General features: G+C 43.1%; 1 protein-coding gene across 6 annotated transcripts in view; it reads left to right on the forward strand.

Annotated features, from left to right (window-relative positions):
* Positions 1 to 12,974, forward strand: part of LOC115150693 (intermediate filament family orphan 2-like) — a 79,759-nt gene extending 66,785 nt beyond the window's left edge. Inside the window, exons 3-9 of one of the 6 annotated variants that reach the window (XM_029694222.1) lie at positions 2,097 to 2,192; positions 7,460 to 7,528; positions 8,562 to 8,765; positions 9,168 to 9,316; positions 9,742 to 9,940; positions 10,233 to 10,331; positions 10,873 to 12,974. In XM_029694222.1, the coding sequence (XP_029550082.1) occupies positions 2,097 to 2,192; positions 7,460 to 7,528; positions 8,562 to 8,765; positions 9,168 to 9,316; positions 9,742 to 9,940; positions 10,233 to 10,331; positions 10,873 to 11,106 (1,050 nt within the window). In that variant the 3' untranslated portion in view covers positions 11,107 to 12,974. The remainder of the gene's footprint in view (positions 1 to 2,096; positions 2,193 to 7,459; positions 7,529 to 8,561; positions 8,766 to 9,167; positions 9,317 to 9,741; positions 9,941 to 10,232; positions 10,332 to 10,872) is intronic. The other 5 variants (XM_029694223.1, XM_029694224.1, XM_029694225.1 and 2 more) reach the window with 5 other exon arrangements.
* The last annotated feature ends 1,332 nt before the right edge of the window (positions 12,975 to 14,306 follow it).

Genomic DNA, 14,306 nt, shown 5'->3' on the forward strand with positions numbered 1-14,306 from the left:
AAAAATGTGACTAATACTTGTGGATGATCTTGTTCCTGTAGTGTTTGTAAACACCCTGGTAGGTTGATTAATAACCTGAACCAGATTACAGGCACTGGTTACAGTAAGAAGCTTCCTCTTGAGAGGACAGCCAATATTCAGGTCCCCAAGAAAGTAGACCTCTCTGTTTACATCACATACACTATCAAGCATTTCACACATATTATTTAGACACTGACTGTTCTCACTTGGTGGCCTATAACAACACCCCAAAAGAAAAGGCTTTAAATGTCCCAAGTGAACCTGCAACAACAACACTTCAATAACACTCCAGGTCTCATGTGGGGATTCTGCAATTCCGTCCACAACCATGTTATTCTGCCTTGATTGTCCCTCGAGATAATCAGATTTATCTGTCATTGTTATCATGGATTCACATACAGAAATGATGTCCTCTCTCAATGACTTACAGATTGCTGTCATCTTGCCGTTCTCCTGTTTCAACTCATCGAGCTGACCTTGGGAGAACTGCAAACTGTTCTTCAGGTGCTGGACCTCTCTGGTCAAGTCACCATTATTTTATTAGTTGATTTCACCAGTATTTGCACAAAGCACTTGAAGCTATTTTCTTGTTATTGTAGCAACTGCTTGTAGAACTATTTTTGTTCATTTAAAAGATCCTTCACGTGTGATAAGAGACACCACTGTCCTCAACGGTACTTTGGTCTCCGCCGGCTTTGGTCTTTGTCATGGTAGTTAGCGACGTAGGTTATGCTGTTAATCCTCACAGTTCCAGACAGGGCAGGTCATGGGAAAGATTGAAAACAACAAACAGCGGGGATCTAGACAGCCACAAACCTGGGACAATCCGCAGTCCCAGCCACAATGGCTAACCGCGTCACGGGCTGCGTTCAAGCCCTCAAGAAAATCCAGCTAGCTTGATAATGCCAAAAAGCTCCTCAGATCCGTCCTTGTTCTACGGGATCACTGGACAGAGACTAGCAGTCCCAACAACTGATGCCAACTACGTCGCGGGATCCAAACAAAAAAGTTAGCTAGCTACTTCCAATACACTTTCAAAACAACAAACTTTTTAAAACAACAAAACCGAGCTCTTCCTCTTCCTTATCTTTCGTTTGACACCCAATTTGACATGCTCCTATGAACTTCACATGTTGGTGCTCATGGGTCCTTTTACGTGGAAATGACCATTACTTATTGTACATGCCACCATCCTTCATTTCTTATGGTCTGTTCATATCCATAATGTCTTGAGCGGGTGTGTGTCAACAGAATTTGGCCCGAGATAGTCAGGTAGTAGGGCTGGGAATTGCTAGGGACCTCACGATACGATATTATGTGATTCTATTCTATATGTATTGTGATTTGATACTGTGATACTGTCTAAATTAATATCTTGATATGTAACTGTATAGATTTTTTTCCCCCATCACTATCTGGTAGATGTATGTCAGAAAACCTACATAGACGCTGGTGACCTGGATGGCCCCCATAGCAAACCTGGAAATCCGTGTCTCGCCACTATGCCCCGTGCCTCATCGTTACACCAGTTTGCAGTATCATGGCCCAAGGCAGGCACCATGCTCCCTATGCAACATCAAAAGCCTCAGCAGGTGCTAGTACAGTAGCAATCCCCCCTCTCTCTGCACCACCGTCAACAGACAAATCGATCAAAGGCAGCGTATGTGTTTGTGTTGGATTATGGGTCAGCAGAACACTGGAAGAGAGCAGACTTCCCTGGGGTGCTCTAACCTCTCTGAGGTGACACAGGTAGATATTGTTTAGCATGGAAGTGAAACAGGAGGTCTGCATTATAATAGTCATTTGACAAATAATATCAGTTGATTATGTAGTGTGATTTACTCTTTATGTGGTCCCCCTGGGCATCTACTGTAATGTCCATAATCCATCTTTACTACTTATCCCACTGCATACTTGTACAAATATAGATTGGGGCCATATTCAATAACATGCTTTCTCTAATATGGTAAATAAGAAAGTGTGTTGGTATTTTGCTGCATGTCTTTGAGTGTATGTGGTTGGGGCATGTGTTTGAATTGTGCAAATCTGTGCATGTGTGTGTGGTGTGTGTTCAGAGTGCCCAGGAGTCAGAGGAGATCCAGGATGAACTGAATGAGAAGGTGGAGAGGCTGAAGGCTGAGCTGGTGGTCTTTAAGAGCCTTATGAGCGATGTGAGTATAGTATATACACCCTCACACTCCACAGCACACTCACTCTTTCCATGACATAGACTGACCAGGTGAATCTAGGTGAAAGCTTGATCCCTTATTATCAGTTAAAATCCACTTCAATCAGTGTAGATGTAGAGAATAATAATGGCGCCGAAGGAGATGGCTGCCGTTTTACGATCCTGTAACCAATTGTGCTATTGTGTATGTTTTTTTGCACATAATGTTTCTACCACCGTGTCTTATGACCGGACAAGAGCTTCTTGATATCAGAGCAGCGATTACTCACCCCGTACTGGAGGAATTCTTCTTCTTCAACGAGTCGGACGGGAAGGATTTACTCCAGACACCCGACAAGGCCCTCATCCCCGTCACTTGCAGGAGGAAAAGACGGAGACATTGTGGGCGACGGTCTGGGAGCCTTCTAAGGAGGGTAATCTACCTTTACCATCGGTCCAATTAGCCAATTTACAATCAATCGGTAATAAAATAGACAAACTACGAGCACGTATATCCTACCAATGGGACATTAAAAACTGTAATATCTTATGTTTCACCGAGTCGTAGCTGAAAGATGACATGATTAACATACTGCTGGCGAGTTTTAAGCTTTTTCGGCAGGATAGAACAGCGGCCTCTGGTAAGACAAGGGGCGGCGGCCTATGCATATTTGTAAACAACAGCTGATGCACGAAATCTAAGGAAGTCTCAAGGTTTTGCTCATGTATCTCATGGTAAGCTGTAGACCACACTATCTACCTAGAGAGTTTTCATCTGTATTTTTTTGTAGCTGTCAACATACCACCACAGACCGATGCTGGCAATAAAACCGCACTCAATGAGCTGTACAGTGTACTGCTATAAGCAAACAGGAAAATGCTCATCCAGAGGCTGCGCTCCTAGTGGCCGGGGACTTTAATGCAGGGAAACTAAAATCAGTTTTACCTAATTTCTATCAGCATGTTAAATGTGCAACCAGAGGGAAAAAAACTCGAGGCCACCTTTACTCCACACACAGAGACACGTACAAAGCTCTCCCTCACCCTCAATTTGGCAATCTGACCATAATTCTATCCTCCAGATTCCTGCTTACAAGCAAAATCTAAAGCAGGACGCAGCAGTGACTCGGGCAATAAGAAAGTGGTCAGATGAAGCAGATGCTAAGCTACAGGACTGTTTTGCTAGCACAGACCGGAATATGTTCCAGGATTCTTCCGATGGCATTGAGGAGTACACCACATCAGTCACTGGCTTCATCAATAAGTGCATCGATGACGTCGTCCACACAGTGGCCGTACGTACATCCTGTTCACTCATGACTGCATGGCCAGGCACGACGCCAAGACCATCATTAAGTTTGCCAATGACACAACAGTGGTAGGCCTGATCACCGACAATAATGAGACAGCCTATAGGGAGGAGGTCAGAGACCTGGTTGTGTGGTGCCAGGACAACAACCTCTCCCTCAACATGATCAAGACAAAGGAGATGATTGTGGACTACAGGAAAAGGAGGACCAAGCACGCCCCCATTCTCATCGACGGGACTGCAGTGGAACAGGTTGAGAGCTTTAAGTTCCTTGGTTTCCAAATCACCAACAAACTATCATGGTCCTAGCACACTAAGACAGTTGTGAAGAGGGCATGACAAAGGCTATTCCACCTCAGGAGACTGAAAAGATTTGGCATGGGTCCTCAGATCGTCAAAAGGTTCTACAGCTGCACCATCAAGAGCATCCTGACGGGTTGCATCACTGCCTGGTATGGCAACTGCTCGGCCTCCAACCGCAAGGGACTACAGAGTGTAGTGCGTATAGCCCAGTACATCACTGGGGCCAAGCTTCCTGCCATCCAGGACCTCTATATCAGGCGGTGTCAGAGAAAGGCCCTAAAAATTGTCAAAGACTCCAGCCACTCTAGTCATAAACTGCTCTCTCTGCTACCGCACGGTAAGCGGTACTGGAGCACCAAGTCGTGGTCCAAGAGGCTTCTTAACAGCTTCTACCCCCAAGTCATAAGACTCCTGAGCACCTAATCAAAAAGCTACCCAAACCCCTCTTTTCCACTCTTGCTACTCTCTGTTCATAATCTATGCATAGTCACTTTAACTCTACCTACCTGTACATATTACCTCAATTACCTTGAATAATTGGTGCCCCTGCACATTGACTCTGTACTGGTAACCCCTGTATATACAGTTGAAGTCGGAAGTTTACATACACTTAGGATGGAGTCATTTAAACTCGTTTTTCAACCACTCCACAAATTTCTTGTAAACAAAGTATAGTTTTGGCAAGTCAGTTAGGACATCTACTTTGTGCATGACACAAGTCATTTTTCCAACAATTGTTTACAGACAGATTATTTCACTTATAATTCACTGTATCACAATTCCAGTGGGTCAGAAGTTTACATACACTAAGTTGACTGTGCCTATAAACAGCTTGGAAAATTCCGGAAAATGATGTCATGGCTTTAGAAATGTCTGATAGGCTAATTGACATAATTTGAGTCAATTGGAGGTGTACCTGTGGATGTATTTCAAGGCCTACCTTCAAAATCAGTGCCTCTTTGCTTGACATCAAGTCTGGTTCATCCTTGGGAGCAATTTCCAAATGCCTGAAGGTACAACATTCATCTGTACAAACAATAGTATGCAAGTATAAACACCATGGGACCACACAGCCGTCATACCGCTCAGGAAGGAGACGTGTTCTGTCTCCTAGAGATTAATGTACTTTGGTGCAAAAAGTGCAAATCAATCCCAGAGCCACAGCAAAGAACCTTGTGAAGATGCTGGAGGAAACAGGTACAAAATTATCTATATCCACAGTAAAAAAAGTCCTATATTGATATAACCTGAAAGGCCGCTCAGCAAGGAAGAAACCACTGCTCCAAAACCACCATAAAAAGCCAGACTACGGTTTGCAACTGCACATGGGGACAAAGATCGTACTTTTTGTAGAAATGTCCTCTAGTCTGATGAAGCAAAAATAGAACTGTTTGGCCATAATGACCATCATTATGTTTGGAGGAAAAAGGGGGAGGCTTGCAAGCTGAAGAACACCATCCCAACCGTGAAGCACGGGGTGGCCGCATCATGTTGTGGGGGTGCTTTGCTGCAGGAGGGACTGGTGCACTTCACAAAATAGATGGCATCATGAGGTAGGGAAATGATGTGGATATATTGAAGCAACATCTCAAGACATCAGTCAGGAAGTTAAAGCTTGGTCGCAAATGGGTCTTCCAAATGGACAATGACACCAAGCATACTTCCAAAGTTGTGGCAAAATGGCTTAAGGACAACAATGTAAAGGTATTGGAGTGGCCAGCACAATGCCCTGACCTCAATCACATAGAAAACTTGTGGGCAGAACTGAAAAAGCGTGTGCGAGCAAGGAGGCCGACAAACCTGACTCAGTTACACCAGCTCTGTCAGGAGGAATGGGCCAAAATTCACCCAACTTATTGTGTGAAGCTTGTGGAAGGCTACCCGAAACGTTTGACCCAAGTTAAACAATTTAAAGGCAATGCTACCAAATACTAATTGAGTGCATGTTAACTTCTGACCCACTGGGAATGTGATGAAAGGAAGAAAAGCTGAAATAAATTATTCTCTCTACTATTATTCTGACATTTCACATTCTTAAAATAAAGTGGGGATCCTAACTGACCTAAGACAGGGATTTTTACTAGGATTAAATGTTAGGAATTGTGAAAAACTGAGTTTAAATGTATTTGGCTAAGGTGTATGTAAACTTCCGACTTCAACTGTAGCTCTCTTGTTATTTTACTGCTGCTGTTTAATTATTTGTTACTTTTATTTTCAATTTTTTACTCATCTATTTTTTTACTTAACACTTATTTATTTTTCTTAACTTCTTAAGGCATTATTGGTTACGGGTTTGTAAAGTAAGCATTTCACTGTTAGGTCTACACCTGTTGTTTTCTGCGCATGTGACAAATACAATTTGACTTGATTTGAGATTAAGAAGAGGAGACAGCTTAAAGAAGGATTGTTTTGCCTTGAGACAATTGAGACATGGATTGTGTATGTATGTGTGCCATTCAGACGGTGAAGACAGAAAATGTAAGTGCCTTTGAACGGGGTATGGTAATAGGTGCCAGGCACACTGGTTTGTGTCAAGAACTTGAACTCTGCTAGGTTTGTCACGCTCAACAGTTTCCCGTGTGTATCAAGAATGGTCCTCCACCCAAAGGACATTCAGCCAACTTGACACAACTGTGGGAAGCATTGGCGTCAACATGGGCCAGCATCCCTGTGGAACGCTTTTGACACCTTGTAGAGTCCACGTCCCAATGAATTGAGGCTGTTCTGAGGGCAAAAATGGGTGGGGTTTAACTCAATATTAGGAAGGTGTTCTTAGTGTTTGCTACACTCAGTGTATATCCTCAACAATACTGCAGTGGTTGTATTGACAGTCATATTGTTTTTAATAGGTGATGATAGATGTTGTCAGTCATACTGTAGAGGTCCTTAGGGCTTCATTCATCATCCTGAACACACTTAGAGACTGGGCTCCAGGACAGGCTAGTAGATTCACACCCCTGCTTGTTTTGATTTTTACCCAGCAGTGAAAACATATTCTGCCACAAACAAAATTTCAGACAGGCACAGTGCTCAGATAGGACTGTTTTCATAAACAAACAACAGTAGATCAACAGGACTTTATGCTGTGTCTACAATAATTAATTTTTCTCATGGGGCGGCAGGTAGCCTAGTGGTTAGAGCATTGTACTAGTAACTGAAAGGTTGCAAGATCGAATCCCCAAGCTGACAAGGTTAAAATCTGTCGTTCTGCCCCTGAACAAGGCAGTTAACCCACTGTTCCTAGGCCATCATTGAAAATAAGAATTTGTTCTTAACTGACTTGTCTAGTTAAATAAAGGTAAACATTTTTTTTACAAAAATTCAATGGAGCTTGGCTCTAGTGTGATGGCTGTAATATACTGCAGCTGGCTTGGGAGTCATTTGGATTTCTGTAGAAACCATTCTAGCTTGGCTCCCTCTCTTATTGACTTCTCTGTTTAACTGGCCATGTCGGTTAGTGGCATTATGGGTAATAGCAGCTTCCTCGTCATGGCACAACTACCTGTAGTCAGAGAAGAGAGGATACATTCAGTACAGTAGTAGATCTATGCGGCAACACAGTGTGTCTAATCTGATAGATGTCCTGGGTAGTGAATAAACACTGTGATTTGGGACATGTCCTTAGAATTGGTGTACTTTGTCATTGCTCATTTATTAAGGGTGGTCGACATCTGAGATCCAAATATGTCAGGAGATCTCAATATGTCAATATGGATCTGGATATGAAAGTAAGAGATATTTCTATTCCTGCCTTCCCACTCCCCTTTACCCTATAATCAAAATACTAGCCTTCCCCTTGTAGACGGTTTAGTATAGAATTGTTTGGTCATAATAGCATATTAGACTAATTGCAAGTTATTGAGTGACAAAAAGAAGCATGGGATGCAGCAGTGATCAAATTCATTTTGGAGTTTGCTTTGGACCTTCACAGAAATGTTGCATGATGTGTTATTGACCCAGACTGACTGGATGTGGGTTTCTGCTGGGTCTGCAATTTAACAAGTGTATTCAATTGACTTTAATACTGCTGCATATGCTGGGCCGGCTCTAGCCTTTTGGGGGCCCTAAGTGAGATTTGGTTGGGGGGCACGCAATTCTCCAGATTTTGCCATTAGACGAAGAGACATAAGCAATTTTAGAACAAATGTCATGCAATTCTACAAATTTTGCCACAGGATAAAGTTTTGCAGTTTTATAACACATTTCATACAGTTCTACTCATTTTGCGGTGGGGCAGAGACATTTCTGCAGTTTTAAAGCTAATTTCCTGCAATTCTACACATTTTGCCATGACTTATGCCATGTTAATGATATCTGAGTGAGAGTGACTAACAAAATCAATGGGGGCCCCCTGGAGGTCAGGGCCCCTGGGCATGTGCCCTATGTGCTCTGTCAGTATTCGGCCATGATTACTACAACTTTAGATAACTGGTTAGACTAATTTACCAATCTAAAAATTGTTCGCTGACATGGCTAATTGAGTGACTGTCAGTGACTGACAAAACAAGAGAAAAACTGCTGATGCACAACCAAATTTCTAACTTGCACCTTGTGTATTCTAACTCGACTAAGGGGGCGCTAAGCGATTGCTTATGTTGCTTATGGCTGGAGCGTATATTGCCAATCACAGATAGCCAGTCATGGATGAACTCAGCATGTGACTTATGTTATTCATATCTGTCCGATAGCTTTAAAAAGCGTTTAGAGATTTGTTAAGTATAGTAAGGAGAGGTTTTGGTTGGGTGATTCTCTGCTTCACAGCCAGCAACACCGACCCCTCTCCTTCCTCTCCAGCAAATGTCCGACATGGACACTAAGATCCAGGAGAAAGCCATGCGGGTGGACATGGACATCTGCCGGCGCATCGACATCACCGCCAAACTGTGTGACGTGGCTCAGCAGTGCAACTCAGAGGACATGTCCAAGGTGTTCACCGTCAGCCCGGCCAGGTCGCTCCCAGAGAGGGTGTGTATCTATCTGTCGGTTAGGCCTCACTCTGGAACAGCTAACTACCGGTATACTGCTGCTACACTATCTTCTACATAGGCAGACACACACCACTAACACAATACTCATTGACCCCTCCTCCATACACACACAAACACAGTCATTGCTCAGCGGTGAACTGCTGATGCTGTGACTCTCTGCACTGCACACAAGGTTATCACATTGTGCAGACAGTGCTGGCTAAAGCCCGACTATGAATCCAGACAGAAACAGACCAGAGGCTTTTTAGGTGGTGCATTGTACTGCTTAAATTACTAATGTCGGATTAGACAAACTGCCTCAAATTCTGCATTGATGCCATCAGTAAGTAATCTGGTTGTGTGTGTGTGTGTGTGTGGGGGGGGGGGGGGTGTGTTCCAGGGTGCCATGGCTTGCTGCAGGAAGAAGGAGTGCAGGCCTGTGTCTGACGAGGACAGCTCTGAGATGGATGCAGACCCCAGCACCAGTACCTCAGAGGAGGAGGTCCCGCTCAACGTTACTGACGAAATGAAACGCATGCTCAACCAGCTGTGAGTCAGCCTTCAAACACACACCCATGGTGCATTGTGTTTCTATCATGTTGTACTTTGCTCCCATCTAGTGTTAATTCAGAGTCCTGCATTAATACTTTTTTCAGTAGTTCATTTCCTGTGCTACAATTAGGGCCACCAAATGATAGATGACAACATTAAATCAAAGAATATGTATTCATTGTGTATATGAATTCCTCAGTGTAATATTGGATATTGGTTATAAGTCTAATTTGTATTATACTAAATCTTCTGTCACTGTCTCAAGTCATTCTCAAACACTGTATGTAGTCTGTTTTCCTGCATGCCTTCTCTATGTATCTTTCTTCGTCCTCTGTGTTCGGACCTCTTGTAAGGTGGTGCCTGTTGTGTTGTCCTCTCTTCCTCTCTCTCTTCCTTCCTCTCGCTGTCTCTGTCCCCCATAGAAATTGTTCAGATGATAATTTTGTTGCTAGGAGGGAGACGTTTGACATTGATGACGACTGTGACAGCCTGACGTGGGAAGAAAATGACGAGACCCTGTTGCTATGGGAGGACTTCAACAACTACAACATACAACCCGGTGCCATCACCGTGGCAAACTGCACAGTCACCAGCACAGCCAACAGCAACACAGAGGAGCCTGTGAGTCGGAATAGACACCATACAGTAAATGTCAAGGATACATATGTACAGGATAATGCATAAACATTTGAATTACCACTACCTACTGATAAACTAATGGACAAGGGTAAAGGAGGGCAATGAGGAGTTGTTCACCTCCCAAACTTCCCATCCATTCATATTCAGCAAAGTGAAATGTTTGCGGGAAAATAACTTCTTTTCATTTTGAAATCCTGCCCATTGTTCTGCTCTCAGTTGAGAAATGCAACATCCTAACAGAATGTATTAGCTAATGTTCTTTGCTTCCTCCCAGGTCTCTCAGGATGGAAGCCTGGGCAGCCTCATAGATGAGACAGAATCACTATTCAAGACCAGAGAGCAGGAGTACCAGGAGACCATTGGCACGATTGAGGTGACAGGCGGTGTCTGTGGGTGTGTGCATGCGTGCCTGCCTGCCTACGAGCCTGTGTGTGTATATGTGTGTATGAGAGAGACAATGTGTCAGAAAGAGAGGTAGGAGCCTACAGTAACAAAAATAGAGGGAGAATGAAATCCCCTGAGATATATCTACCTGTTAGAGATTGTCCCTGGGAAATGTTTCCTCTCATTGTATCTAATAGAAACACCTGTCAAGTGAAAGTACAGAGGAGGACAACTGCCTTTGATTTGTTGGTTGTTTTGTCCCTCTCTCTGTTTGGTTTTGATTTGTGACTCGGCTTGACGATTCGGCCAGAGTGATTCAGTCCCTGGCAGGCCTGGCACCTGTCCCTGATCAACGTCACTGATGTCTCTCTCTCTTCTCTTCCTTACTTTTTTTTCTCTGGCTCCCTTTCACCTCTCCCCTCCTCTTCTCTCATCTCCTCTCTCTGTCCATCTATCTCTCTCACCCTCTCCCTCACTCTAACTCTCTCCCTCCCTCCATCTCCCCCTGCCCCTCTCTCTCTCCCTCTCAGATGGAGCTAGCCACAGCGAAGAGTGACATGAACAGACACCTGCATGAGTACATGGAGATGTGTCGCATGAAGCGTGGTCTGGACGTGCAGATGGAGACGTGCAGAAGGATGATCAAAGGGGGCAGGAACTCTCCCTCCGTCAGTTCGGTGGCTAGCAGCGACTCAGGGAACACTGACGAGATCCAGGACAAACTACTGGACAAGGATGGAGAGGCTGAGGTGCCAATCAGTTGATAGCCTGGCTCCACCCCCTTCCTCCCCTGTTCACTGACAGCTGCTCACAGAGCTCCAATCTGCTTGGGGGCTGACCCCAGTGTTCTGCCCTGCTTGGCATCTTTAGCCAAGGGGTACTGGTGGTCCTGATGGTCCTAATGGTCCTATGGATCTGGCCCACTGTCCCAGGCCCGGAACTGGTGCTTATTGTCTCTGTTCTCACAGGAATGGAGGGTGACGGGGTTCATTTGCTTCACAAGCGTTTTAAGGCAGAGGTGGCACATACAATATAGTGTCTGAGCTGTGCTCTCTTCCACAGTGCTGCACAGGAACATCCAGCAAAACAATCAACATGATCAAACCAGTCATTCTGGCTCACTATTAGCATAGTATAAACAGTTCCACTGTCACCATTGTCATTCTATTGGCCTGAGGCTGAACAGTCCATTTGGTGAACAGGGAACAACATGCACAACATTATTCACCAGTGAGAATATCTATCCTTTTGAGTTTTTTAATAATCACACAAAAAAAATCACATTATGAGCAGTCACACTATTTTGTACTTGCATGTTCCCCATAGATGCAGATTGATCATTCACATATACTGTACATTCAAATGTTCAATTGGGGATTGAAATGTTCTCACCAAAGAGTCAAAGCTAAAAAAAAATCAGTTTGACTGGACTCTCCACTGTTACCAGTGTTGACTGGGGAAGGAGCACAGCCCTTTGCTGCAATAATGCATTGTTCACATTCTATGCAATTTAGCTAGCCTTATTTCAGGATAACCTTTGACCTTCATTACCCCTCTTTTCCTTCACGATTTGCCTTTTTAAGCTGGGCAGGTGTTTTCTATCTGTCATTCAGAGTGCTCCTGTGTGTTCTCCAAAGTAGAAGAGCAATGGGAGGTGCAGAATTATCTCAAAAAAGGAAAACTCCCTTGTTTCCTTTGTCAAAGGCACACCTCCTCCCCCTATCCATGTTAATTTAGAGGCCGTAAACATTTGAAAGGTTATCCAAAACAATATGGAACAAGGTGCCAGCAAACGTGCTGTTTTTGATTTGTATTGCCTTATGCTTATTACTATCATAGTAAGCTTCAGCTAAGTTTAGTCATTTTCCCTTAAATGTATCTAATTGGTAGAACTAAGTTATTGATGGTCCCTTGGGCTACTCTTTGGTAAGTCCAAAGCAGTGGAGGCTGCTGAGGGGAGGATGGCTCATAATAATGGCTGAACGGAGCGAATGTATTTGATACTATTCCACCTATTCAGCTCCAGCCATTACCACAAGCCCATTCTCTCCAATTGAGGTGCCACCAACTTCCTGTGGTCCAAAGAGCTTTTGAAAGTTATTGGTCACCTGTTTGTTCTCTCAGAGAGAGGGTACTGACATTATATATTACATTTAAACAATCACATAAACTGGCAATACCATGAACATTGGTTGATGATACATTCCCTAGATTATACACTGAAAAATGTGGTATTTATGATTTTCTTTTGCCAATCTTGGATACTAAACTCAGATGGCCTCTCATAACAACTCCCACCCTTCTGTCCAGCAGGGTGCACTGTTCCTATCATATTCCGTTGTCTAATTGTCATGTGCCCTGGATTGGGTTTATAATTGTTGGTACGTAGATAAGAGGGCTGTTGGCATGTGATCGAATACCCCAGATGCCTTTCTGTTCATACTGCTGTATGTATAATGAATTGTGTTGTATTACATCCTGTCTAATGATTTGATTTAATTAATCAATTAACAAAATTGATCAATGCATGGGGATTGGGAGAGGTTTTCTGGAAGTTATTTTTCAATTGGTTTATGGAATGTTGTTAGTTTGCAGAATCAAGGACAAAAATGCTATTTGTATGATGAGGGTTTTAAGATGGAAAAATAATGACATTTGTCATTGCATTGTTTTATGGAGGAAGAAGGGCTATTGCATTTGGTTGTTTCTTTTAATTATTTAACATTGAACTAGAGGCACATAGTTGTAGTACAATAGTGTTGCAATTCCCTATAATTTCTTAAATCAAAAGATACAATATGTTCCTGTATCTTTACATGGGCCCATGAATTTGCATTGTATAGATTGAATTGTGAGTGTTGAGGCATGAATGAAATATTATCTTCTTGTTTAACAATCATGGATGGTAAAAATGTTATGGAAACTTAACTATTTCATAATTTCATCTGACACAAAGATTCTGGCCCAACCAGTCTATTGTATATTATTTCCTAAACCATGGTAAAATGTCAAGACTCAAACACACTATAAAGACAGGTAACATTTAGGGAGAGGCCTTATTCCCAACTAATTCTAAAAATCCTTTCTGTTAGATTTAAAATCAGCCTGACGAGTGCAGCAGTAAGCCATGCTTTTTTTGTCCTTTGTTGCACTATACAGTATAGGCTGGGAAACACCTTGTATGTTGTACAGTAGACCTATGTGGCTGTTTGTGTGATGAGCACTGACATAACACAATCTCCAAATGCCTTTAGTTCTCATGTCTCATGATGACTGTAATATTGTTGCATATTTTCAATTGAACAGATTGTAGACACCTTCTTTGCTGAATGTATGGTTAATATTTAGGAGCAGTCTTCTGAGTAGACCTACAGTCCCAACCTTACAATCAGAACTGGTGCATATCTCAGGATATGGGTCAGAACACAGAAACCGGATGTGTACATGGCACATTGTTCTTTATTGTCTAAGCAAACACAAATTGTACATGTATAGTTGAACTACTACATTATGTACCCTTGCAGGATGTAGGTTTGGCCTATTGAGCCTAAATGGGAATTTGAAATTGTTGGGTTTAAATGTTTCATAGGTGTTTTATATGGTTGGTTTTATCGATGTAGTGCTAGGGTGTAAAGTGTTACATTAGCCATTACTGAAATGTACACTGTATGACCAAAAGTATGTGGACACCTGCTCGTCGAACATCTCATTCCAAAATCATGGGCATTAATATGGAGTTGGTCCCCCATTTGCTGCTATAACAGCCTCCACTCTTCATGGAAAGCTTTCCACTAGATGTTGGAACATTGCTGCGGGGACATGCTTCCCTTCAGTCACAAGAGCATTAGTGAGGTTGGGCACTGATGTTGGGCGATTAGGCCTGACTCGCAGTCGGTGTTCCAATTCATCCCAAAGGTGTTCGATGGGGTTGAGGTCAGGGCTCAGTGCAGGTCTGTCAAGTTCT

Source organism: Salmo trutta, chromosome 16 (genome assembly GCF_901001165.1).
Source record: "Salmo trutta chromosome 16, fSalTru1.1, whole genome shotgun sequence".
Classification (NCBI taxonomy): Eukaryota; Metazoa; Chordata; class Actinopteri; order Salmoniformes; family Salmonidae; genus Salmo; species Salmo trutta.